At 51.6% G+C, this 26,859-nt stretch overlaps 2 protein-coding genes across 2 annotated transcripts; both read left to right on the plus strand.

Annotated features, from left to right (window-relative positions):
• The first annotated feature begins 2,857 nt into the window (after positions 1-2,857).
• On the plus strand, positions 2,858-6,421 carry LOC117438574 (hydrocephalus-inducing protein homolog). Its single transcript, XM_034074046.1, has 8 exons — positions 2,858-2,934; positions 3,330-3,479; positions 4,181-4,269; positions 4,707-4,788; positions 4,944-5,102; positions 5,672-5,952; positions 6,129-6,348; positions 6,410-6,421. The coding sequence occupies exons 1-8, from the start codon at positions 2,914-2,916 to the stop codon at positions 6,419-6,421; spliced, it is 1,014 nt and encodes a 337-aa protein (XP_033929937.1). The 5' UTR covers positions 2,858-2,913.
• A 651-nt stretch (positions 6,422-7,072) lies between these two features.
• Positions 7,073-10,847, plus strand: LOC117438575 (hydrocephalus-inducing protein-like). Its single transcript, XM_034074047.1, has 7 exons — positions 7,073-7,258; positions 8,595-8,758; positions 9,016-9,166; positions 9,413-9,643; positions 9,913-10,137; positions 10,389-10,611; positions 10,672-10,847. The coding sequence occupies exons 1-7, from the start codon at positions 7,232-7,234 to the stop codon at positions 10,845-10,847; spliced, it is 1,197 nt and encodes a 398-aa protein (XP_033929938.1). The 5' UTR covers positions 7,073-7,231.
• Positions 10,848-26,859: the final 16,012 nt, after the last annotated feature.

The raw sequence follows: 26,859 nt of genomic DNA on the forward strand, positions 1-26,859 counted from the left end.
CTAGGTGCCTCCCTGCACAGCCCTGGCCACGGACTGTGTCAGCTCAGCGTGCCCCATGGGCTGCCCACCTCTGGGAGTTGTCCCTCCTGGAGATGCACCAGCTCCTGACTACCCCAGGAGATGCTAAGGGCTGTGCTCAAGCAGTTGGGTTTATGGTGCTCTGAAGGACATTCAGGTCGGTGCTGGGGGTTTTGTTGCTCACTGGCCAAGCCCTGCCAGCTTTACAGAGTGTAAAACAGCAGCCTGAATGCACCCTGAGGCTGTGCTGTGTTCTGGATCTCCGAGAGGCTCCAGCTCTCTCATGGTTCCCTTTCCAGGAGAGCTTTTGTCCAAGCTGCTTTGGCACTAACTGGGGGCAGGGACATACTTGGAGCTTTGGAAGGTTTCTGGCTTGTCTGTCCATGTGTCCAGATCAGCTTTGATAACTGGGCAGGGAGAGACACTGGAGTTCATTTCTTTGGAGCTATGATCCTGCCTGAGAGAGCAGGAAGTGTCCCAGACACTGAGCAGTGAGACAGAATGACTCCATCGCCTCTCTGAACAAGAGCAGGGTGGGATCCTCCACCTGAGACAAGCTTGTGCCTTGGGAAGGAGCTTTGCTAAGCAGCCCCTGTCTTTACTTTCCTCAGTGGGATGCTCAGCTGCAGATGCAGATGGAGGAGATGCTGATGGAGGAACATGCCGTGGAGCAGCAGAAAGCTCTCAGCTCCCGTCCCCCGGAGGACACTGCCTTTCACCAGCGTGTACATCGGAGGCTTCTCAAGTTAGTAGGGAGTCCTGTAGCCTGTGTGCAGGGGCCCCGAGGGTAACAGCCAGCAGTGCAGGCCTGCTCCTGAGAGCTCCTTGTGTCTCAGAGCTGGGAACAGCTGTGGACTTCAGAAGGGGCCTGATGCTGAGAGCTATGATGTGCTCCCTGTGGGCAGCTCGGTGTCCTCGCTTGCACAGTGCTCCCCTGAGCTCTGGAGGTGCTCCCCTCCCCACAGTTGCTGGGTTCTGTTCTCAGAGCTGAGGGGTGCAGACGAACAAGCCCTTGCAGACAGCACAGGCACCAGCCCTGCTGACCAGCTCTGAAAGGGGCATCTCAAAGCTGGCATCTTTGTGCCAAGAAACAGACCCCCTAAGCAGGAAGAGCAGGGAATGGTCCAGATCCCTTATGCACTTTTCCAAATGGGATTGCCTGCCAAAGGCCTCTGCAAGGAAATGCTATGACAAGGTCCTGAAGCAGTTTCAGGCTTGGGCTGGACACCAGCTTAGCAGTTCGATTGAGACCAGTGGAGATGCAGTGGACTTGTCTGCAATGGCTTTTTGCAGCATAGGAACTGTGTCCAGGACCCACTTTAAAGTCACTCGAAGATCCCATTGGTGGCTGATAAATCCTAGGCCCTGCACTCCCCATGACTTAGCCAAGTGTTATTACTGGGTGCTCAGGCCTTGGGTTTCCTGGGCTTGGCTTGAGCTTTCAGAGCAGTGAATACAGAATTATCCACTCCATTTGCTTCTCCAGCCCACACCATGCTGGGGTTTACAGAGTGTCCTTACTCCTCCTTTCAGAGCTGAGCTGCCCGAATACATCCTGGACCTTGGCTATGTTGTTCCCGGTGACATCCACACACACACAGTGAAGATCACCAACACCGGGCACTTCCCCGCATCTTTCCGTGTCGATGGATATGTCCTGTATAACACAGGTAACCCATGGTGGAGAGGCTTCACGGGGGCTTGAAGGAGCTATCTCTGACACATCAGCTGAAGCCATTGGTCACGGGGAGATTTGAGTACTTCCTTGGACAGCTTTTTCCTCCTTAGTACCCCCGTGCTGGGTGCCCTGTTCAAGAGCCTGACTTCTGGTGAGCAGTGCCCAGAGACCTGCTCTGCCTGTGGCTGCCCTAAAATCTGATAGCAGGGGCCAGAAGGGCTGATCACCTTGATCGCCTCTCAGCATCTTCTGCTCTTGGCTCCCGTGAGCATCATCCCAGTTTCTTTGTGCACTCTGAGGGTTTATGTTGCAAACAGATGGACTCTCTGTGGTTCGGAAGTGCTTTGTTTAGAGTTCATAGTGCCAGAGCATTTCTGCTCAGCCTTTATTGACCGGCCTGTGGGATCCTCTGCTCTATGGAAACAGGCTTCCCAAAGAGGCCTTGAGGTAAGGCTGCAGCTCCACCACATGGTGACTGCTGTCTCTGCGGGGTGGCCAGTCGTCTCTTCTAAGCCGCTGTCAGGGAACACCCCAGCATTTGGCATCTTAGGTGGCAATTCTCCTTTGGAGAGGTCTATGCATCCTTCCCTGAGGTGCCTGATGAAGGAATTGCTGGAGTTCCTCAAGCAATGTGATTTCTTTTTACTATGTAACCCCTGGATTCTGGCTGTGAAAGTCCTTTTGCTTTGGGCAGTGCCAAAGGGAGAAGAGCAGCTTCTCTGGAGATGCAAAGGGGTCTTTCCCAGAGCTGCCAGCCAGGACATCCCTGTGGCTTCTGAGCCATTTCCTGTTGCTTGCGTACCTCAGCTGCTTTATTTTGCTGTGTTCAGGCTTCAGCGTGTGCCTGGAGCGTGTGAAGCACCTGCCCTCCTGTGAGAGCAAGACATTTGAAGTGTGCTTCGACCCACAAAGTGCCAACTGTGCCCCTGGGAAAAGTGGATGTGCTCCTGCCCATCAAGGTACTCCAGCTTCTGGGGCAGGCAGCAGGTTGGGCACAGCAGCGAGTATCGGGTGGGCTCTCAACCAGATGCTCTGTCCTTCTCTAGGTCAGAGGAGGCCCCACATTCCAGGTCCGCCTCCGTGCCATGGTGGCTGAGCCGTCCCTCTGCGTGTCCAGGGACAGGCTGGAGTTCTCTGCTGTCCAGTGTGGACAGTGCCAGGAAGAAACCATCCAGCTCCACAACACGTTCCAGGTCCCCTGTAAATGGTCCATCAGCATGACTGATCCTGTTCAGGAGGTAAAGCACAGACAACGTGTAACACACAACTTCTCAGTTGGGTTCTCTTTGCCTTTCCTGCCTTTTGTGCCCCTCTGGCTGCCTGAGCACTTGGGCTGCAGCTTGCTTGAGGAAGCTTTTGAGGGTACAGAGCAAGGCTGGTTCACCTGGGCCTGTTCACTAGCTGATGCTTCACTTCTCTGCCGTCTTCACCCATTCCTCCTCCTCTGAGGACACTGCCTCCCCATCTGCCTGCCCTGCCAGCATGTTTGCCCTCCAGTTCTAGGCAGTGGTGGCCACGTCTGGGTGGGATGAAGGTGCTTCCTGCACCGTGCCAGCATCTCGGAGCACTGCAGGAACCGAGGGTCTGTCCTCACAGACCAAGGAGACCTCACACCACTGGTTTGTGTGCGCAGGTGGACAAACATCTGCCAGGGAGCGAGCACCAGAAGCTGCTGGAGGAGATGAAGTCTGTGCCCTGTGGCTTTGAGGTGCTGCCCTCAGCTGGAAGCCTCGCTCCAGGACAGCAGTGCCACGTCCAAGTCCGTTTTTCACCCACGGAAGAGGTGAGATTGGTGGGTGTCACGCCAGGAGGTCTGGCAGGGCAGTGTGGTAAAGGGAGGCCAGCCCAGGGAGCGGGGGATGAGCTCTGCCTCCACGTGGAGCTTCCTGCGCCTCAGTTTCCCCTGCACGTTCCCACGCAGTTCAGGAGTCAGCTTAAATGATGGAGCATTCCCAAAGGCAGTTTGCATGTGGCCACCGTGACTTGGAAACTGGTAGCGTGTGACAGGATGGACACAAGTGCTTCCATGCCTGGGAACAGTCCCAGGGATCTCAATTGCTTGTGGAGATTTCAGCGTCTCGTGTCTGGCTTTGACCAGCAGAGAAGATGATCCTTATTTGTGTCCAGTGAGAGCTCAGGTGCCTCTTGCACACAGCTGATGTTTGCCTGGTGCTGCAGTGCCAGGACTGTGTCTGAGGAAGCAGACCTTTCTCATGAGCGTTGCGCTCCCCCATGCCCAGGTGAAAACCTCTGATAGCCCATTTTAGATCCACCTGGGAGCCAACTGTCCAGTTATGCTCCAGAGCAGGACTCGCTGCAGTTCCTGAGAGCCATGCAGATGCTGTAGCCCCTGCTCTAAGTAAATACCTGTTTTGGGTTCAGCTTGGAGGTGCTGACAAGACCCCTGACCCTGGGCGATTGTTGACTTGGAGGTGCTGTCAGCTGGGGCTTCACGGAGGAGCTTTCTGTGCTGCTTCTTTGCAGAAGTGCTACCGGGGCGAGCTGCAGATCCAGATTTGCCAGAGCAGCCAACGCCTGCAGGTGCCGGTCTTGGGACGTGGTCTGGAGCCACGGCTGGAGTCCATCCCCACAGAGCTGGAGCTGGGACCGCTGCTGCCCCAGAGCCATGGGGAAGAGGGGACAGTGGTGGTGAAGAAGCCCTGTGAGGTTTACTCAGTGCAGTTTGAGCAGCAGCACCTTGCTGAGGAGCAGGTGAGGGGGAAGGTCTGTGCACACTCTGTAGATTCCCAGCGCTCCAGCATGGCCAGGCTTGTGCAGGGAGACGGGGGCAGTGCGCAGGGCAAATCCTGGTGGCCTTCCAGGGTTAGCCAGCTCTGCTGGCAGGCTGCAGAGGGACTTGGATAATCCCTGCCCCTGGGGGGAAGGAATGTGGGAGGGGATGGCTCGGCTGGGGAGCCTGCTCACATGGTGAAGGTCAAGAAACTTATCCTGTCTATGGTTTCTCTTCCTTCTGTGCACAGCCCCTACGGACACCAAAAGATGACAACAGCCCCAACAGCTTGTTGCTGCCTCCGTGTGCCCCGGGAGAGAAGCTGAATGCTGAAGCCCAAGGAAGGGGCATAAAAATGAAGGTGAGATGAAATCTAAAGGCTAAAACTCCAGGTGGTAACCAGCAGGGTTTTCTCATTTCCTCATCTCTTCCCCAGCCTCCCATGGTTTGGGTTTCTGCCACAAAAGCCTTTTCTCCTTCTTTCCTTTGGCTTGATATCAATCCCTACCGCCTCAGGTTGACGTTGTGGATCCACCAGGAAAGGTGGTGAAGCTGGGAAACATCTGCATTGGACAGACGGTGAAGAAGATGGTCACCGTAGCCAACAAGAGTGCAGCCCCTCTCACCTTTAAGCTGAGGGTCACGTCCACCGTGCCAGAGCTGCAGGAAGCTGGGGTAAGGCCCGTTCCTTCTCTGCAGAGCACTTTGGTGTGCCTACAGGGAGCGCTGAGCTGCTGTGGGTGGGAGCTAGTAGGTAATGACTCAGGTGTGGGCTGCCCTGGCTGCCTGTGCCTGCCCTGTCCTGCCTGCTGGCACTGCTCTGGCAGCAGATGCCTGCAGTGCGAATGCTTCAGCTGAGCTGGGTGCCAGGACTCCCTGAGAGCCAGAAGTGAGAAGGCAGCACAATTCCTCTAGCCTGTTTTAGACACATCCATCAGGATGCAGCCATGTGTTTTAGATCTGGAAAGGTGAGGGAGGTGAATCTTGAAAGAGGGAGAGTTGCAGCTCTGTTGGAACGTATGTGAAAGCTTTAGAAGACAGAGTTGACCTCACCGTGACCAGGTGGACACATGGTAGAAAACACCTTTGGTATTCCCTAGGAATGCCTAGGAGGGAATGAGTGGGACTGGGGCAGTGCTGGTGGGGACAGAAGAGGAATTGGAAGCCTCTTCCCTGAGTGTGGTGAGGGAGGCTCCACAGCTCACTTGCCAGATGAAATAGTCTCCACTCGTTTCTTCGGGTAGGTTCTGTGCTTGAAGCCCAGCAAGGATCTAAAGCTGAAGGGCAGAGGAGACACCTGCAAAGTGGAGGTGACCTTCTCCCCGAAGCGCCGCATGCAGCCGTTCAGCGGGGAAGTGCTGCTGGAGTGCCGCGGGCTGGTGCGCTCCCTCTGTGTGGTGCGGGGCTCCTGCCAGGGCAGCCTCGTGAGCCTGGACCAGGACCAGCTCAGCTTTGGAGCCGTGGTGCAGCAGAGCTACACGTGCCGGCGCGTCGTCATGCGGAACGCGGGCGACACGAGAGTCAGGTAAAGCAGTAGGTCCTGCCCAGCCTGAAGCCTTATTGCCAGGTGGCTCAGGGTCAGGCCTGAGATGTGGTGGGAAAGCCCACAAGAGACTTGGAGCCTCACACTGAGGCTTACACTGCCTTCACAGCTCCCCGTGGCTAATCCTTCTTTCCTGTCCTTGTGCTTTCCTCGGCAAGGTTTATGTGGGACGCGGAGAGCTTCAAGCCAGACTTTTCCATCAGCCCCACAAAGGGTTACATCAGCCCAGGGATGGATGTCCCCTTGGTTGTGACCTTCCGCCCCTCGAAGCTGAGCCAGGCTGTCCAGTACGAGGGGCTGCGGTGCTTCATCCAGGGCAGTGAGGCGCTGCGGCTTACGCTGGCAGGATCCTGCATGGAGGCCCCTGGCCCCAAAGAGGTAACGCAGCAGGGACAGGATGGGCCCCTGGACCCCAGCATCTGCACCACATCTCTCCCAGGGCAGGAACTGAAGGACACTTGTGAGCACAGACTCGCTGGTGCTGGGGTATCCCAGAGAGAAACTGCTGGGCAGGATTGCCAGAATTCCTGAGCCCTGTCATTGCCTTTCTCCCCTGTTCAAGGTGCTGCTCCTCCAGTGAGCAGCTCAGCTGTCCTGGCTCTGCACTGCAGCACCCATGCCATGTATCCCAGCACTGCACCTGCAGCCACACTTCTCCCCCCTGCTGGGCCAGGGGAGGGCATTCAGCAGTAGGAAGGGGCAAGGCATCTGCATCCAGTCCCTGGGATGGGGCAGCCTGGGAGCTGTTGGCTCTTGCTCCCAAAGAGAGCGTGGAGCTCCTCTTCCTCCTGCCCACGAAGGAAGGGGCTGTGTGGCTGCAGATCTTGTCCTTGCACAGGAGTTTCCTTTCAGGACTCCCCGTTTCCTTTCACCCAGCATGCGAAAGGCTTGTTCTGCTCCCTTCTTCAAGAGCAACCAGCTTGATTTACTCCAAAAGCTATGGCCAAAGCGTAATTTTTGCATGTGACAAGGAAAAGCTGCTCCCTGTGCTCCAGGTCCTGGTGCAGAGCCAGCGTGAGAAGAGTGGGAAGGGTTGTGGGTACGACCCAGCAGCCTCTGTGCTCCTCTGTTACAGACGCTGACTTTCAGCTGCAATGTGCGTGAGAGGCAGAGCCAGACCATCCTCCTGTCCAACCCGAGCAGCGAGGCCTGGACCCTGCAGCCCATCATTGAGGGGAAATACTGGAAAGGGCCTGAATTTATCCATCTGGAGGCCAGGCAAAAAGAAAAGGTCTACCAGGTCACCTACAGACCCCTAACCATGAGCTCTGAGAACAAGAAGCACCAGGTACGTGAGCTGTGCCAGCGTGTGCTGACCCTCGTGGCATGACCCTTGTAGCTCACCCTGCTTTGGGCAGGAGGTTGGCCGAGATGACCTTCAGAGGTCCTGTCCAAGCTGAAGGTGTCCTGTGCCCTCTGTTGGAAGCTGGGTTTTGTGGTGGCTGGGGGCCAGGCACAGGCAAAGGGCAGATGGGAACTCGGGCCTGACACCAAACGTGTTGGAGCAGCTGACCTAAAGAGCCAGGCTTTCTGAAGGCCAAGAAATGAAGTTTGTTCTGCGCAGCTCCTGGTGGCTGCTTGTGGCAGCCCAGGGGGCTCAGAGACCCCCACGCTCAGCGCACGGCTGCACAGGCTCTCCGAGCCCTGGGCACAACCACTTGTGCCTGTCCTTGTGCAGCTTGCAGGGAGCAAGAAGGGCAAAGCTGCCCTGCAGTTTCTCAGTGCCCTCCTGGCCGTGAACAGGCAAGTGGGAAACGAGAGAGATCTCTTGACAGTCATGCAGGAGCTGTGGGAGGAGCCCTTCCTGCAGGTCTCAGGCTGGGCACAAGGGGGTGACTGGCCCCTCTGCAATGTTTTCTGTGCCATAAGGGGTCAGTTCAGAAGGGCTCTGGGGTGCTGGAGCTGCCGGGTCCTTGTCCCGCTCCAGCTGACCTTACAGTAGGCTAGAAATGAGGTCAGAGATTTCTGGTCTCCGTCTCCAGGGTGCTCAGCAGATCTGTGCCCTTAGGGTTGCACGTGCTCAGCATGTCTTTAACGTTGAGCCTGCGTGAGGAGTCTTGCAGCTTTCAGCTGCTGTGGAAGCAGAGGAGATGGCAAAGGCAGGTGTCTGGGATCCATGGGCACCCAGAATGAGCATGGATATGAGCTTTCCATGGCCCGCGGCTGGTGGGCCCCTGTTGTGCCAGCTTAGAGGCTGGTGTCTGGGCAGTGCTGTTGGGGCTAAGGCCAGCAGGACTGAGGCAATGGAGCTCATGAGGGACGGGCACCCCCTGCCCAGGGCTGTCCCTGCATGAGCACAGGCTGGCAGGGACGTGCCCAGGTGAGTGTGGCCAGTAAGGGAGTGTTGGGATGTGCAGAGCAGCTCTGCTGCAGGGCCCGTGTCTCCTTGCTTTGCCCAGAGATGCTGCCTCTGTGTCCTGTAGCTGTGCCATGTCCTGTGGGCCATGCACCCTCTCACAACCAGCTCTGAGCAGGTGCGATGCTGGTGCCTCCTCCTGCACGGGACAGGGCTGCAGGCAGAGCTCTGCCAGCTGGGCGTGCTGGAAGGTGCTGCAGTGAGAGCCTGAGGCATGGGGCTGGCCAGGGGTGCTCCAGAGCCGACTTGTCCTATTCGTTGTCTGTAGGGCTCCATCTTCTTCCCCCTGCCGGACGGGACAGGCTTACGCTACCACCTGGAAGGAACTGCTGAAGCCCCCAGGTGTTCAGGGGCCATTTCCCGGCAGGTTCCATGCAGGAAGTGCCACACGGAGCTCATCCCTGTGTCCAACTGGCTGCACAGACCACAGAGGTGAGTCCAGCCCAGGAAGTCTGGAAGTGCCTGGAAGCTCCTTCCCGAAAGCTTGTCCCTCTCCTTGGCCGTGTCTGGCCATACCCACGTTCTGCCTGTGCAGAGGCACCCTGGAGGGCTTTCCTCCAAGGGGGATGAGAGCTGGTGCCCTGTGCCTGAGGCACTGAGGGTGAGAGGGGCTGTATTGTACCCCCACACGATGGGTATCCTATGGGAGTCCTTCGTGTTGACCTTCACTGTGTCCTTCTCACCCACAGGTTCCTGGTGGTTATTGACATGCTCAAACCAGAGAACCTGGAAAGCAGTTCTGTGCTGCAGGGGTGTTCCTATATGGACGTGCCAAGCTCTGCGAAGAAGGACTACCAGCTCACCTTCCTCTCCTACAAAGAAGGAGTCTTCAGGGCAAAGGTAAGTGAGGACAGTGGTCTGCAGGGCCCTTCAAGGAGCTGTTGGCTCACCGAGAAGCTACATGCCTCTTCATACCTCCACGTGCACAGGTCCTATGAAATACCGCAAGTGCTTTCTGTGGTCTTGTGCTCTTCCTCGGTGGGTGCTCACAGCCATTCCTGGAAGCAGGGCGCTGAGCTCAGTGGGCTGCTTTGGGTCTGTTTTCATGTGTGGAATGAGCAGCCCTTCCCTTTCTGTCTGATTTAGGTGACCTTCCTCAATGAGACAACCGGAGAGTACTTGTTCCACATGGTGACTTTCAAGGCGGTGGCTTCAGGACCCATGGGCACTGTTCAAATGAGCACCGCTGTTCGGCAGAGAGTGTGCTCCAGCGTCAAGGTGGACAACCCTCTGCCTGTCCCGGTGACGTTTGACATCAACTGCAAAGTGCCTGACGTCAGCGTTCCCCAGCACTTTACTGTCCCTGCACAGTCAAAGGTAGGGGCAAAGCTCCTCTGGCTCCCTCTGCTCTCCCTACTCCTGGCTGCAGGGGATGCTCTTGAAGGCTGATGCGGTTGGGATCTGTCCCTAAGTGAACTGTCCCCCAGAAGGAGCAAGGCTGTGCCCAAGAGAGGGGAGTCAGAGCAGGGAAGGCAGCCCAGCCTTCCGGCACTGCCTGAGCACAGCAGGGACCAGCTGCCCCTTGTCAGGCACACGTGTTCCCTGCCTCTGCCTGACAAAGTGGCTTTTTCCTTCCTTCCTCCCAGGCGGATCTTGTCTTGGAGTATCAGCCCCTGCAAACAGGTGAGAGCAGCGGGCAGCTGGTGCTCCAGAGCAGCGACTTGGGCTCTCTGTTTTACACCCTGCAGCTGAAAGCCACCTGGAGCAGGCCAGAGAAGCCCGTGTATTTCCGCACCAGGCTGGGCTCCCGTCAGACCATCACCACCAAAATACGGCATTTTGCCCAGCAGAAGACCGAGTACCTCGTACAGGTGAGCGCGGCTGCCGGGGCTCTGGCTGGGAGGCAGCTCCTCTGGCCAGCACCAGCCCTCTCCACCAAGGGCTCCAAGTGCCTCTGGCTTGGCGTGGCAGAGCCAGGGTGGCCATGTGAGCCCAGGGGTCTTCCCACTGGTGTGGGCTTGTCACCAGCTGGGACAGGGCCAGGGGACCATCGTGTTCTTCCCGAGGTGCTGGCTCTGCTGTTGTGACCCACCCCCCATGGTCTCTTGTCTCCCCTGCACAGACCGACTGTGCCGACTTCCAGACGGCAAAATCCATCAGTGCGGCACCCGCCAGTGCTGGGGGCTCGGACCTGAGCGTGGAAGTGACCTTTGAGCCCTGCCACCTGGGCGAAGCCAAGGCCACGCTGCAGCTCAGCTCTGCATTGGGCGGGCAGTACTGCATCCCACTCATGGGCCTTGCGCTGCCCCCTGAAGCCCAGGGCCCCTTCCTCATCCCAGCCGGCGGCACCACCTCCATCTCCTTCAGGAACGTCTTCCGGAAGGCCACGGCGTTCCAATACGCAGTGAAGCACCCGGGCTTCACCGTCAGGGCCCCCGAGGTGCTGCGCGCCAAGAGCAGCACCACCATCACCGTCTCCTTCGCGGGCGGCCCGGCTCCTGTCACCAGCAGGCTGGTGGTCTCCTGCCCTGGGGGCTCCTGGATCTACCACCTCCGGGGCCTGCCCTCCCCCCGCAAGTGAGCAGCTGCCCCCGGCCCTTCCTGCCACGTTCCTGCTCTCTGGAGCAAATAAATGTCATTTAACATCCTCCCACACGACGTCCTTGTCTCTAAATGGGAGAGACGTGAATTTGCTGGATGGACACCCGGTGGACAAGGAATTGGCTGGATGACTGCAAGCAGAGAGCTGCGGTCAGTGGCTCTATGTCCAACTGGAGACCAGTGAGGAATGGTGTCTCTCAGGGGTCGGTGTTGGGGCAGACCCTGTTCAACATCTTTGTCGGTGACACAGACAGTGGGATCGAGCACCCTCAGCAAGTTTGCTGACGACACCGAGCTGTGTGGTGCAGTCAGCGTGCTGGAGGGAAGGGATGGCATCCAGAGGGACCTGGACATGCTGGAGAGGTGACCAACCTCCTGAAGTTCAGCAAAGCCGAGTGCAGCTCCTGCCCCTGGGTCAGGGCAATCCCAAGCACAGCTACAGGCTGCAGGGAGAAGTGATTCAGAGCAGCCCAAGGAGAAGGGCCTGGGGGTCGGGACATGAGCTGGCTTCAGCATGGGCTTGAGCCCAGAAACCCCCTGTGTCCTGGGCTGTATCACCACCAGCATGACCAGGAGGTCAAGGGAGGTGATCCTGCTCCTCCACTCTGCTCTCATTAGACCCACACTTGGAGCACTGGGTAGAGTTCTGGTGTCCTCACCAGAAGGACGTAGAGCTGTTGGAGCAAATCCAGAGGAGGGTCACGAGGATGCTAAGGGGGATGGAGGAGCTGCTGTACAAAGACAGGCTGAGAAAGTTGGGGCTGTTCAGCCTGGAGAAGAGAAGGCTGCGTGGAGACCTCATAGCAGCCTTCCAGCCTCTGAAGGGGGCCTACAAGGATGCTGGGGAGGGACTCTTGATCAGGGCTGGTAGCAATAGGACAAGGGGTGATGGGCTTAAAGTGAAACAGAGGAAGTTCAGGTTAGCTAGAAGGAAGAAATTGTTCCCTGTGTGGGTGGTGAGGCACTGGCACAGGTTTCCCAAAGCAGTGGTGAATGCTCCATCCCTGGCAGTGTTCAAGGCCAGGCTGGACGTGGCTTGAGCACCATGATCTTGAGTGAGGTGTCCCTGCCTGTGGCAGGGTGTTGGAACTAGATGATCTTTAGGTCCTTTCCAATCCAAACAGTTCTATGATTCTGTTATTCTCTAAGATTCTTTGGGAAAGCATGGTTAAGACTTCAGGTGGTTCCCCTTAAAGGTAAAAAGTGGAGAATGAAGACCTTAGGCCCACTGTAGGAGAGGATCTGGTTCGAGACCATCTTAAGAACCTGACTGTGCAGAAGTCCATGGGACCTGATGAAATCCATCTGTGGGTCCTGAAGGAGCTGGCAAATGAAGCTGCTAAGCCACTGTCCATCATATTTGAACAATCATGGCAGTCAGGTGAAGCTCCCGATGACTGTAAAAAGGGAAATACAAGCCCCATGTTCAAGAGGGGGAAAATGGATGACCCAGGGAATTACAGAGCAGTCAGTGTCACCTCTGTGCCTGGCAACATCTGGGAGCAGATTCTCTTGGAAGGCATGCTAGGGCACATGAAAAACAACCAGGTGCTTGGTGACAGCCAGCATGGCTTCACTAGGGGGAAATCCTGTCTGACCAATAGGGTGGCCTTCTATGATGGGGCTACAGAATGAACAGACAGGGTTAGAGCAGTTGATGTCACCAACCTGGACTTGTGCAAAGCGTTCAACACTGTTCCACATGACATCCTTGTCTCTAAATTGGAGAGACATCAATTTGATAGGTGGAGCACTCGGTGGGTAAAGAACTGGCTGGATGGGCGCACACAAAGAGTTGTGGTCAATGGTACAGTGTCCAGCTGGAGACCAGTAATGAGTGGTGTTCCTCAGGGATCGGTGTTGGGACCGGTCTGGTTGGACAGCTTTGTCGCTGACATGGACAGTGGGATTGAGTGCGGCCTCAGCAAGTTTGCCGATGACACCAAGCTGTGTGGTTCGGCTGATCCACCAGAGGGAAGGAATGCCATCCAGAGGGACCTTGACACACTTGTGAGGTGGGCTGATGCCAACCCCATGATGTTTAACCATGTCAAGTGCAAGTCTCCAGTTGTTGCCACAGAGTACAGCTGAAAAAACCTCACTCAGTTGACTGAGAGCTTCAGTCTCTGTTCTCTCCTAAGCCTGGTTTTGATAACACAGGAGCAAATGCTGGTGAGCTGAAAGATGACATCTTCAAGTTGTTTGAACCCACTGAGCACCATGACATTGCAGGAAGCTTTTGACTTCGGGTGCTGTCAGTAGCTGGAAATAGGCATAGGAGCTCTCTTAGCAAAGCAGTTTGGGTGACAAAGTGCATGTTAGGAACTAATGTGTATACTGTAGAAATACTTTGGATTTTTATGACCTTCTTTCTGTCCTTTCCTCCCGTATAGTTGCAGAGGTTTGCTAAGAAACTGAACTTGGAGGCCCATTGTTTTGGAGCAGCCCTGGCTGTGAAACCTGAGTTTCACCTTGTGGAACTTCATGTTTGGACAAGGCTGTCTGGATTAAGGCTCTTGATTCCCCTCAGCAGGCTTAACTGCAACCAGGCATTTGAAGGCTTCTGGGCTTTTCATTTGTTGGCAAGGCTTTCTCAAACCTCTTAGGAATAGGAGAGAGCAATGAGTCCATTTTGTGATGGAAAAGGGGAAAAAAAATAATTTCTTCCATGTTGTGTTTATTACTTGGCCTTTATTTTCCTGAGAATTTCACTAGCAATGGGTGGAAGTTCCAGAGAGGGGAGTTAATAATCAAGATCCTGTAGAGCTTTGGATTCTGTTAGGACATGGGTGGTACACATTGTGTTCTCCTCTTCTGTGCCCGGCACAGTTGGTGTGTGTCTCCTCCTGGGCCCCAGAGTGAAAAGTGGTACCACTGGAACGTTCCTGGTGCTTGCAAAGAGGCTGCTGACACGAGTTTGTACTGCTGTCTTCTGCTTGTCCTGGGGGTGACACAGATGGTGCTCCTGCTGATACAGGTGAGAGGGAAAACAATCAATCAATGAATTAAACAGTTAAATCCATCCAACCTCTCTGAGCCGAGTTAGTTGTGCCAAGGTAAAGGGGCTTATCCCAGTGCATTTGGGGTTGGAGAGAAATAACCTATTTCAGCATAGAAATACAACTGTAAGGCTAGAATAGGTGTTTATAAGGATGTTACTGCTGGAACAGCATGGCTGGCCCACTGCTGCTGAGGGAGAGACAGGCAGGAGTTGGGACTGGCCTTAAACTGGAAACAAAGGCTAAGGTGTGACTGAATTAGCTACCCCTGACATTGCATAGGAGCCTGCTCTCTGTATCCCCTTTCCTTCCACCAGGAAGAGCTTACACATTTAAAGCAATGTACATTTGGGTTTGGTTTGGTTTTGTAAGAGCCTCTCAGCAGGTGCTGATGTAAACTACACCTTTGCAGGTTCTTCCTGAGATTAAACAATGAGCCAATGTGCTCCTGATAGCACAGGCCTTCCCCTTCACTGCTGTGTTGTGTAAGATGAAGCAGTGAAGCACACCCAGTGGGAGAACGGGTATTGAATTTACTTTGGAGAATGGGCTGTGTAATTCCCAGGAAGAGGATATGAGGGATTGTGAGAGGATGACTCCTGTGCTAAACACATAAATGTATTGGCTTTCCCAAATCATGGGTGTTGATGTGTGAACTGTGTCAAGAGTCCCTTAGAAAGAAAGAGTGTTCTCTGACTAAAAGCATCCCTCTGATGATGTGATGGTGTCACCTGTGGTTCCTGCAAATCCAGAACATCAGATGCTCATGAGTTTGGCTGAAGGAGGCAGAGAGACTTGTGGAAAGGCCTCCATAGGCAGAGCTGGGAGGTACTGAGAGAGTTTATGCTCTGTGTGAAAGCAGTTTCCTGCAGCTGCCCAGCTGGAGCGGGCTGGCAAGAGGACAGTGGATCTCAACAGAGAAATGTCATTAGCGTTTGAAGGCTTCTGAGCTTTTCATTTGATGGCAAGGCTTTCTCAAACCTCTTAGGAATAGGAGAGAGCAATGAGTCCATTTCGTGATGGAAAAGGGAAGAAGCTGATAGACTTTTAGGGGTTTTTTAATTGTGAAAAAAATGTGTTTAAAATGTTTCTTCATGAAACTGCAAATTCTGCTTCTCGGTGCAAACTGGCATGCTTGTCCCAGCGTGCCAGGATTGTCCATGGAACAGAAGGAAGTTCTGTTTTAACCAGCTCTAGTATTGCAGAGCACGACAGGTAAGGACCTGTTTTGTTTGGCATTTCAGCTAACCACCAGTGTTCCCTCTGAGACGCTGGAGATGCTACAATGACAAGAACTTCTTGAATGTTCCAGTTCCTACAGCAAAATGGTCAAACCTTTGATAGCTCTTCCACTTTTAGCCATAGCCACCTAAGGGTTTTGCTCCCTAGAGTGGCAGTGTGCCATTTAATTCTCTGTCTGTAAAAGCAGTGCAGCTTTGCTTTCTCTGGTTTTTAACCTTTTGTTTAATGGGCTGTGAATTTGGCTGCCTCTGTAAAGGTTCTTTCTTCATAAATCATAACTGCTCCATAACACAGTTGGAAAAGGGAAGCGTAACTGGTATAGAGGTTCTTTAACTCCTCCTTCCATCTAACTGGCAAAATGTAAGAGGCATTATCCTTGTACCTGTACACAGTGGAAACCATTCCGTGTTTTACTTCAGCCTCCAGCTTATCATAGTGTTCTGTGCGTTTCAGAATGACCAAAAAGCAAAAGATCACATCTCCTGAATGATGATTTCTAGGATTAATGTATGACAGACTGTTCATTTGAATTGTATTTGTGGTAGCCAAGCTAACTCAGAAGGTTGTGATGTGGATTTTCTTCCTCCCCTTGTACACAGGTGCCACGCTGTATTACAGATTTACTTCTGACATGAGTAACACTGAGTGGGGTTATAAGTTTACAGTGACAGCAGGTCATCCTGGGAGGTTTCAGACAGGTAAGCACTGCTCAGGATGTGTTGGAAAGGGCTTTCTGGAGTTATTTTGCCAAGCTTTGACAGAGATGTGGTTATCCCCTTTCTTGACTTAGAATTTGCTTTCTCCAATGTTTTGGAAACAAGGTGCTTCGTTTTGTTCAAGTTGATTCTTGACCAATGTCTCTTACTTGCTGTGACTTTGTTAGAAATACCAAATCTTCAGAGATGTGGGGACAATTATCACAATGTTATTTGCATTCAGAGTTTCATTATATCAGTAATTACACACCGAAGTAACCACTCTAAGGTGCCATAATCAGGAAAACAAATAACTGTAATTGTATCTTTAAAAACAGGTATCCATTAAACTAAGTTGGTTCTGCATCTAATTTCTAGGTATAGCATGAAAGGGTTTGTTAGCTTGTATTAGAGTTCAAATAGTTGTAATGAAATTGAGGCTGGTGGATGACTGCAATCAGCAGAAGTCTACTGCATAGTGAGTGAGGACCTATAGAATAGTTGGGGTTGGAAAGGACCTGAAGATCATCTAGTTCCAACCTGCCTGCCCTGGGCAGAGCCACCTCACACTAAAACACCTATGTTTAATTTGCCTTACTTGGGCAAATTTTAATTTCAGATAGGTTTCTTTCTCATTTTGCTCTAGATGTTACCAAAGAAAAGACTTGTGACCTTGAGACGTAATCCAGACTTATCTCAGGTTTTTGGTTGGTGGTACAGTTTGGTATTTCTTGCTTGCCAGATCAGTATTGAGTATATGGAGAAGAGAGAACTGAGTGTGTGAACAGAATGGGTCGCTACTAAAGTAACAGCTGTTTGAATTTTGTTTGAATTTGAACCTTTTCAGTTCAGAATAAGCAAAATCATGAAAATAGCAGCATCCTACCAGCTTGCTTTGATAAAGAGAAGTGAAAAAGTATATTTGTGCTGTGATAAAAATGGACAATTTGGCTCTCTGCAAACTTGATTTGCATCCAAGTCTGAAAACCTGGCTTTGGGATTTTCATCGTGGATTTATTACTTTTTCAAGTTCCCTTAGGTATTTTCATCAGCAAATGTCATCTTTGTCACGTGGACAAGAGATTTAATTGCGGAAAGGCCAAGTCTCCATTGTGCTTGTATTCTTTAATCTTTTTCTTGTGTTAATCTGATGGTCCATTCTGAAATTGAGCTTCCCCTTTTCCCTCCCCTCCAACATTTGTCATCCTATCTGTGTAGTAAGTAACATCTGGGTTAGTTGGCTTTCACTCAGGAGTAGGAAGGAGGCAGGGTTGGAATTGTTTTTCAGCTATAGCTCAGGTTTGTCTGTGCTGTACAAGGGCATCGCCTGCTCAGTGCTGTAGTGCAGTATTTGATAGTTTCAGTCAATGGAGCTACAGCATTTCGCAAAGTGATGGATACAGTAATTTTGAAGTCCTCATTTCAGGAGGCCACTGAGGTTTACCAGAGTCATTTGGACATATTCATAGATGTGACATTTTCTCCACTTCACTGACTCAGAATGAAATTAATTGTCCTGAAGCACTTCACTGAATTTAGATTTTAGAATAATTCTTGTGCTTCTTCCTTCATTTACTCATCAGTTAAAACTGTCTGGTTTTGTTCTCTTCAATTTGTTTGGGGTTCTGTGTTGGGTTTTTTCCTTCCCAGAAACAGGCCTAAGGTCACAGTTACTCACTATTTCATTTGAATTGCCTTTTCTCAGGGACTGTGACCTTACCTTGTTGAAGCCACTTGGGCAGCTTTTTACCCATATGGAAAACAACTTGTGTCATGACCTGGCCAAGCCTGGGATTCTTCCTCCTCTTCATGGTGCACTTGCAGAACTCGTTCTTGTTACAGAAAACAGAGTTAGTGGAAGCAGTTCCTGTGTTTGTATCCCTCCTCTCCCCAGTGCCCACAATGATACATAGTTCCGTGTTAAATTAAAAGCAGTTTTCCTTTCCTTGGCAAAGTTCATCAGAGCTTTAGAACCATTCAATGCTTCAGAAACATTAAAAACTTTCTCTTGTGGAATCTGGCAGCAAATTCTAATGGAGGCGCCATACTGTTGCCCTATCCATTGTGGAGCCTTATGGAATAGTCATGACTCCTCCTTATGCACTTAAGGCAGCAGGCCCTAAAGCCACTCTATTCTGAGAGGAATGCTGGTTTAATAACTAATTTCAAGGTATTCATATGTGCTTTTTCTTGAGTTGGTTTTGCACATTACATAGGAACAGTCTGTAATGAACTGATTTCTGTGTTCACAGACTGTGTTCTAGTCAGGGAGAGTCTTATGTGTAGTTCAGGTAGCTTTGGTCCATGGGGCCTACTGTAATGATCAGCATTTTAATGTTAATTAGTAGGATGTTATCGTCACTAGAAGTGTTGGTGTTCATTGAATGCTTTCTTGCAGGAGCTTGGATCTCTACAAGAGTATTTGCTTGCCTGAAGTACTGAAGATCATCTTCATCACTGCACAGCACAGGTAATAAGCTTGCACAACCTCAGTGATGTGTGGTTTTGCAATACCTTTCTGACAGGCAGAGATAATGAATGGTTTCTGACTGCCCAGTGCAGTTGTATAAAGTAGAGATAAATGTACTTTGACTTCACAATACCATGAAAGGCTTCTGGAATACGTGAATGAACTACGATACACAGCAGTTGTTGCACTACCAGGAGAGGACCAGCAAGATGGTTATTTATTTATCTATTTCTGTTTAATTTCATACAAGGTTTTCTTTCATTTTGGATTGAGGAGAATCATGGCTTTGTTTTTTCCTTCCCTCTTTTAGGCCCTGAAAAACATTGCTGCTATCAGCCTTGCCATTAACTATCCAAACAAACCCACAAGTTTCTGGAATGTTGAATACTGGCTCAGGCCAGAGTGCATGGGATAGAGTGGTTTGTCCATAGGACATTGGAACGAACATTTTAACTCTGTTCAGGAGAAGGAAGCTCCTTCAGCTTCAGTGTATGAGCACTCTGCAGCCTGCCTTCCTTCCTTCCTTCCACCTTGATGTAGAATATGTAATAGTAAAAGCACACTTCAATGAAAAAGCACATCTTGAAGTAACTCACTCATTGCCTACAGTTATGCATGCACATATTGTAGCATGTTAGAGTAAACTGAACAATCCTTTTTTTTTAACCCAGAGGAAGTAAATGGCAGAAGGTAGTTGAGAATGGAAGGCCCCTGCATTGGTATCGTCTGCTCCCAGGGAAACTTGATAGATGGAATCTGACATGGAAATGACTCAAAGTGATGCCATCAGCAGTGTCTGTTACATGTAATTGAAGTGAGATGGGCAAACCAGAATCTGGTGGTCTGATGCAGAAATGGTCCACACTTGAATCCTGTCATGTTTGCTTTTGCTTTGCAGGCTACTACCCAAGAAAAAAGACTTTAATTCTTGCTAAACTCCAGGCTGTAAAACAAATTCTGGATGATTTGCATTGCAGTTAAAGGATTCCAGCTTCAGAGCATCCTTGTGCAAGAAGTTTGTGTCTCGTGTTCTTTGATTTGATCACCTGGACCATCTGTTCTTACCTCACCTTATCTCCAATATTGTGTTCTAACTTGTACATCATTCTAGTGTGGAGAGCAGTCTAGCCTCCATTCACAAAGCAGTGGCAATATGAAGAACTGAGGAACTTGTGTGTTTCTCAAAGATCACATCTTTACAAGCAATTATTAATGAAGTTTTTTTCTTCCAGTTATTTCAATCCTAATGGCTTGGGAGGTTCTTCCTGGCAATGTTGGGAACCCAGACTCCCAGCACTCAGGGTGGGGGTTAACGATGAATCGAGTCTTACCATATAGAGCAATAACTGCATTACTCCTAGTGAGCATGGAATCAATTGCAGACCTTCTATGCTGAAATAAACTGGCTTTCTTCCTGCTCAACTCTGCTTGTTATTCCCTTTTGAAAGAATTGTAAAGAACAAAGAAGCCTTTGTGGTGCATTTTCATTGATGGTCTCATCTGCTGGGGCTGGAATTTTAAGGGTGGTCCAATCTTCCCCTGAGAGGGAAATTGGCAGTAATATATCCCCTTTTCTTGTATGGCCTCTAGTGCTGCAGTTAGAGATTACTTGAATTCTGTTCAGCCAGGTGAGTGCAAAGCGAATGTTGCTTCAGATCAGCTTCAATCAGAATGTGATTATTTTGCCTGAAAGACTTAAAACTGAAGACCAAGCAGCACTGTGCTGAAAGCCATTGCCTTCAGCATCAGAGTGGCCCTCTTAGCAAATGAGTATGCCAGAATTCAGGGAAAATGGACCACTTATCAAAGTCTGAAAGGAGGCAGAGAGATACTGCTCTGAAACCGCTCCTCGAGTATTCTTGAAGGTTAAAGCCCTCCTTCCTTCCCAAATGAGATCCCAATGGGAAGGGACTTATCAGAGTTGGGGTGTATCTTTAAGACGTGGTTTGTTTTGTTCCCACATCCTTTAGGGTGTCAAATTGATGGGCAGGTGAGCATCTTGAAATTGCTCTTCTGGAGCAGTAGGACTTCCTGTTCACTGCCTCAGTGTGAATCCATGGCTAAGTGGTCAAGGATAGGGAATGGGCTGACTTGCTAAGGCATGTAGCACACTGCTGAGATCTGCCTGTGTTAGTCAAAGAAGACTTTTCTCTTTTTCCCCATCAGGGATGCAGACTGGCAGAGAGGGACCTCACTCATGCAGTCCCCATTCCGTGATTCTGTGATCACCTCTCAGAGATGTGTGCCTCTCACCAAACAGTTTTGGAGCTGGTGGTCATCGGGCACAGAGCTTTGAAGAGAGAAATGCCAGTTTGGAGTGGGGTGATAGTGCTGCCCACAGCAAGTGAGGACTGGGATGGGTCTGGTTCAGGCTCCAAAACGCCACAGAACTCCTATGGATCCTGTGCAGGTGCTATAGGCTCTGCAAGACAGAGAGCACCATGAGTATGGTGAGCATCACAACTGTCTAAAGAGCTCTGAAACTCAGATTCTTGGTGTGCCTAGAGCTGTGCAATGGCCCTTCTGGCATGGTTTTGGAGGGTGGGAGGGTGTATTCCTGTCTGAATCAAGGGGTATGGGAAATACCAGGCTGCCTCTTGTACTACTGCAAGCCTGGGGCAGGCAGGGCAATGCTGGAAGCTGCTGGAGCATTTGCCTTGTGCCATGTCTCCTGCGTTGGCATTGCGGTGGGATGAGACATGAGGGGGTCTGAAGGAGCTTCACTGCTCGTTGCTGCAGCTGTGTCCAGTCTGGCACTGAGGGAGTGTTTCAGGGGTAAATAGGGATGTCAGGTGTCTTATGTATACCAATTTCTGGTGGGTTCGTGCCTTGAGGTTGAGATGTTTCTGTGAGTTCAGAGCTGGGGGTGGCTCTTGTCCCCATCCCCAAATCCACAGCAGGCACAGGCTCTGATGTTCTTGAAGCCCACAGGAGCCAGAAACATTGCTGATAACTGAAATCTGGTTCAAAAAGTGCCTTTGTGCACTGAAAGGACTCAGCCTTTAGGGAAGTTCCTCACCTTCATCTGAGATAACACCATTCCTCTTGCCTGTCCTTCCCCAGCACTACCACATGCTCTCAGCTTGGCCAGGCAGCCAGAGCCCCAAAACCCCAGCAACAATGACCTTGTTTTCTACATGGGCACCTCTTCAGGCTGAGCAGAACCGATGACACCGTGGAGCTGGCAGCAGAGCTGTATTGATGCCATTGCACAGAGCCGCCTCCTCACCGTCTGCAGATGAAATCACTGAACTGGTTGGTTGGTGCTTGTCGGGGTGCAGGGTGCTCGTGGTGGGCACCACGGCGCCCAGGCAGGAGCCCAGGGTCCCCCCAGACTGGGGATGCTCTTTGTGTCTCACACCAAGCGTGGGTGAGGAGATAGCACATCTCGTCCCTTTCCTTGGCACACGCTGTGTGCCACGGGCTCCTTCCGGACATCGCGCCCTCCCCATGAGCAGTTTCCAGCACCAAATGTCCTTGTGGTTTCCTTTGTTCCCCACTCTTTTGATCACAGGCTGCCTCTGATGTGGGAGACGAGGGCTCAGCTCTGCTCTGCCTTCAGAGAGATGCAGGCTGGGTGTCCTGAAACCCTCTTAGGCTTTATGCACCTTGGGATGCTCGTTTCTAAAGTCAGTTTGGCTCTTTGTATTTCACTTCAAGTGCTTCTTGGGATTTATGTTCTTGTGTGGCCAGGTTGACCCTGGTGGGGGAGAGAGCTCCTGGCCTCCTAGGGAGGTTAGAAGAGAGGCCAGTGTCATTTGACAGCGTGGAGAAAGCAGAAGGGAAACACCAAGGGTTTTGCTTTCCAGTTTTGGGGGGGGGGGGGGGGGTTGTTGTGCAGAGCCACAGGGCTTTGGATGCCTGTGGGGAGCAGGGTGCTCTGGTCAGGGGCAATGAAGGAAGCCAACTCCTACAGCCACATCCCACCGGCTCCCACCGGAGCTGTTCCTGTCATGGTTTGTGTTTGCTCTCTGATGAATGTAGGATAGATTCTCTTTTCAGGGAAGAGAATCAGAGAAACCGACTGCAGCGTGTGAAGTATTTGGCAAACAATTCCTTCGATGTGGTGTGTAGGCAGCGCTCGATGTATTTGCGAGCTATGTACAGCTAAATACATATGTGTCACTCCATGTAATGGTTCCACTTCTTTGCAGGCTACCTGCAAAACACAGACCCCAGCAGAAGCTGTAAATACAGTGATGACACCACTGAATGAGCCAGTTCTCTAAAGCTTTTTGATGCAAAACATCTTTGTGTTTTCCAGGGAAAGACAATGGGATTTCGGTCCCGGCTGGCCCATGCTGTGGGCAGGGATGTGGTCCACATGGTTTGGGGTATTGATGCACCCAGAAGAACAAGGTGTCCTGGAGCTGTAGGTGTGTGTTGGTTATTGATGGCAAAGTTTTAGATGTTTGAGGGGTTTTCTCGGTGCTGGCATCAGATTGGGAGTGGTGGCTTGGCTGCTGTTTTCAAGACAAGAAGATAAAGTGATTTTGGGAAAGAAAGCTACAACAAACCAAACTTTTTGTCCTTTTGAGTTCCTCCCTTTCTTAAATGGAACTAAATCCAAGCTTCTGGAAAGGGGGAAATTCCCTTTTTTCTTGTTTCGGAAGTGTTGGAACAAGAGCCTGGGACTTTTGGAAAGAAAACTCCTGCTGCTTTTTTTTTAAGGGTCATTAAAGTTGAGGCTGGAAGAGGCTGAAAGAGGCTGGAAGAGGCTGGAAGAGGCTGGAAGAGGCTGAAAGAGGCTGGAAGAGGCTGGAAGAGGCTGGAAGAGGCTGAAAGAGGCTGGAAGAGGCTGGTGTCCCAAGCAGCTGCACGTTTGCTGGGAAGAGCATGATGGGCCTCGGGGTAGGAGACCATAGCACAGGGGGCTGCATGTCCTACCCTTCCTTCTGTTTTGTGACAAGGAATAGGAAATCCCTCAGGTACCTTCACCAAGGGGAGAGGCAGCAAGTGCCTGCAGCCTGGGGAGCACCATCAGAAGAATTCAGCACAAACAAAAGAAGGGTCCCAAACACAGCAGCACTAATAGAGAGATTTTATTTCCACTGTACTGAGTTGTACAGCACATTTTGTTTGTCACAATGCCAAGGAACTGATTTTAGAGGGCTTTGGCCAGCCCATTGTGATGCTGAACTCAAGAGAGCTAAAAGCAGCTTGGGCTAACTGCCTGAACTGAAGGGCCAGGAGTACCTTGTTTCTGGCTTCCCCATCGCATGCAGTCATTGCAACACGTGCAAGACAGGAGCAAACCCAGTTTCTTCTCCAGCCCAATGGGCACTCTCCCATGTCTGGCAGTGATTGCATGGTGCAAGGCAGGGGAGAATCTGAAGCAAGGTACCTTCTCTTCCCAAAGCCATCGTGGGTGTTTCCAGTATGGAAAAGAAGCAGAGTCCAGGGAAGTACAGGCTCTTCAGATGATGCTTTGCTTGTGCTGTTGGGATTTACAAAACCAGAAGCTGACATATCCAAGTGCAGGAGGGGGTCCCTTTTTCCCCTCCCTCCCACAGAGATGACAAGCCATTAGCAAAGAATTGGGGGGATCACACCAGCAGAAAGTCCTTTGCCTCGTCAGTAGAACCAAACATCCTCACAGCTCCTCCCCACACACACAAAGCCTCAGCTCTTGAGGTGCAGGATTTATCAGACATGTTCATTTAGGTGGAAAACCCTCTGCATTTCTGCAGAGAAATCCCCACTTTGAAACTCTTCTTCCTCATGAACCCCACAGATCTCTTAGACAGGAGGTGAGACGGGTGCTGCCCGAGGCATCCAGGGGTTCAAAGCCCACCCAAAGCCACCTTCTTCCTAAACCTCTTTTCTTTCTAAAGGCACTTCCTTTTCCTCAGAGGGAGTTGGGATTCCTGCTCTCTGGATTCAAGGAGCACAGAGGCAGTTACCAGTTGACAGCTCTGCACTTTGACCACTGAACAGGAAACAAAACCAGTTCAATCCAAGAGGGATTTCAGGTAGCACTGGGGCAAGTCCCAGAGATTGTTTCCCCCACTGAACAGATGCACACGTCCTGTTGCTCACTGCAGCTTGGCTGTACCTGCTGAAGTGGAAAGCACAGAGCACAGTGTCTGTGTAGCCAGTGTCCTTCCCCATCCCCATTTTGGTATCCAGGCTTCATTCTCCCCTCTTTGGCTTACATTAAGTGCACAGAAACACATAGCAGCATTTGGACTGAAACCCTCACATACACCAGGCAGCACATTCCTGGAGGTAAAACAGCACATTATGGCCTGTACCCTCAAGGTATGGAGTTTTTAAGGATGAAGAGCAGTAGGCAGTGGAGACCTGAGGGCAGAAAAGGGGAGGAGGAACACCAGAGGAGCATGAGTTCTGTTTCCATGCCAGGAGAGGATCCGAGTGCCATTCCTGTTAGCCCCAGGCTGTGACATGAGCGCAGACAAGCAGATGGGCAGAGCACAAGTGGAAAGCCAACCTCCCATCTCCCCGCAGTGCTGGGGCTGCAAGAACTTCCATGCATGCTTTTAGAGTTGTCCTCTTCTCTTTTATTGTTGTCAAAGTGTGCACGAGTTTTGAAGGTGGTGGCTAACATCACATCATTCCCTTAGGCTAATGGCTGGGGACACATCTTGCTGATAGGGAGCTAAGGTGGAAGAGTGGGAAGTAGTTTATTTGATGGATGTGTTTTGTAGGTAGTGGCTGGTAACTCTCTGTGCCCTCGTGAAGGGCACACACAGAGTGGAAACATAATTCAAAGTTATGGGATGGGCAGTGTCTGATAATACAGCCCTGGTTCCACTGGGGAAAAGGGAAAACCCAAACATGTGTGACCTGAAATAGCAACTCCTAAGGCTACCTGTGTGTGTCGCTGTGAGAGTGGGTAAAACCAGTTCCTTGTCTCCCCAGTCACACAGGCACTTGTGATGACTGGTACCCAAGGTCCCCAACCAGCCTCTCTAGGCAGATGTGCCAGATGCTGCTTCTTTTCCCCAAATGAAGCACAGCAGTAGGAGAGCAGCTGGAATCATTCCCATCAATCCATGTGAAAGTGGCCATTCATCTTGGTGCAGAAGAGACCTGATTGGCTCATGGATGCAACCGCTCAATGCATCTGAGCAGTTCCTGTTCCCATTCAGAGGGATCTCTTCTCACCTTAAAACACAGCACGTGTTTCAGCCTACAGCACACGGCAGCAATTACTGAAGTACACTCAGAATCTCAGCCCTTGGCAGTGTGTGTGTGTTGCATTTGGAGCAATACACAAACATGAGTGTCTCTCCTTACCTATCTATGAGCCAAGGTCCCATGACAGCTGATGAGACTCAGGCCAATGCAATCAGCAGACTTCATCCAGATCTCTTCAGCTGGAGCAATGGAGGTGTCTGCATTGCAGTGAGAGGCATGAACCCCACCAAATCTCCCTCAACAATAAAGGGAGCTCATGGACCCAGTAAACACATGGGGTGACCTGGTGCATTCAAATGTAAGCAGATAAGTCCTTGCCTAAAGACATTTGAGCTGACTCCTAAATCCAATCACTAAGTACTCAAAGAAGGGGCAGCAGCTCCTGCCCAGCATTTGCTCAGCTGCCTTTAAACCAGATTTAACTCCAATGAAAGCAGCTCCACCTGCAAGTGGAGAGCTAAAGCCATTAGGAGCTCATCAGCAGCAATGCCAGAAGCCACCTCATTGCCTGCTCATCATGACCCACCAGGAAGATGCATTGCAATGCTGGCTGCTGCTTCTGCTTCCTAGAATGTCACCTTGTGTTTCCTCTGCTCTCCTGCTCAGATGATAACCCCATTGAAGGCAGTGGCATCCCTTCGACACAGCAAAACACTGCTTTCCTTAAATACACACAACAAGGAGCAAAAAGCTTTTGGTTTTGAGAGCAGCAGCTCCAACAGGAAGCCACAATGAGCAGAGCAATAGGGTTGTAGGCACAGACTTGTGTTGTTAAGACACGAAGAGCTCATGTTCCTGTTTAAACACTTGGTGTGGTGAAGGAGAGAGCAGCTGGACATAAAGTCGTTGAGTATTGTTGTAGAAGGCTGCAGAGAGACCTTCTTGTGGCCTTTCAATACCTGAAGGGCACTACAGGAAAACTGGAGAGGGGACAAGGGCTGTAGGAACAGGCCAAGGGGAATGGCTTTAACCTGCCAGGGGGAGACTGAGCTGAGCTCTGAGGCAGAAGCTCATGGATGGATCTGGATGAGCTTTAAGGTCCCTTCCAGCCCAACCCAGTCTGGGATTCCAGGACTCTCTGCTGTGCCAATGTGGGTCACTCTGCACTTGTCATAGGTGGCCGTGACGCCTGTTCCATTGCCCAGGCTGAGCTGTGACCCCTCGCATGCTGCACCTCCGCACCAAAGGCACTGAGGAAGAGCAGCCCGGGAGGGACCTCCCCGAGCCGGCTGGGCAGAGCCTGGTGCCCCCCCCTTGCAGTGACTCCCGCAGCACCCCTGGGTGCCCAGTGGCCATGGGCACGATGCTGTCGCCATCACAAAGCCCTGGCGGTCGCTGTGGATTTGCCCATTGTGACAAATGGGGCCCCCACGCTGAGCTGAGCGGGGGCTATTGAAGGAGCCAGAGCCCTGCAGGAACCAGTGC

This window comes from Melopsittacus undulatus, unplaced genomic scaffold (genome assembly GCF_012275295.1).
Source record: "Melopsittacus undulatus isolate bMelUnd1 unplaced genomic scaffold, bMelUnd1.mat.Z mat_scaffold_49_arrow_ctg1, whole genome shotgun sequence".
In the NCBI taxonomy this organism is placed as follows: Eukaryota; Metazoa; Chordata; class Aves; order Psittaciformes; family Psittaculidae; genus Melopsittacus; species Melopsittacus undulatus.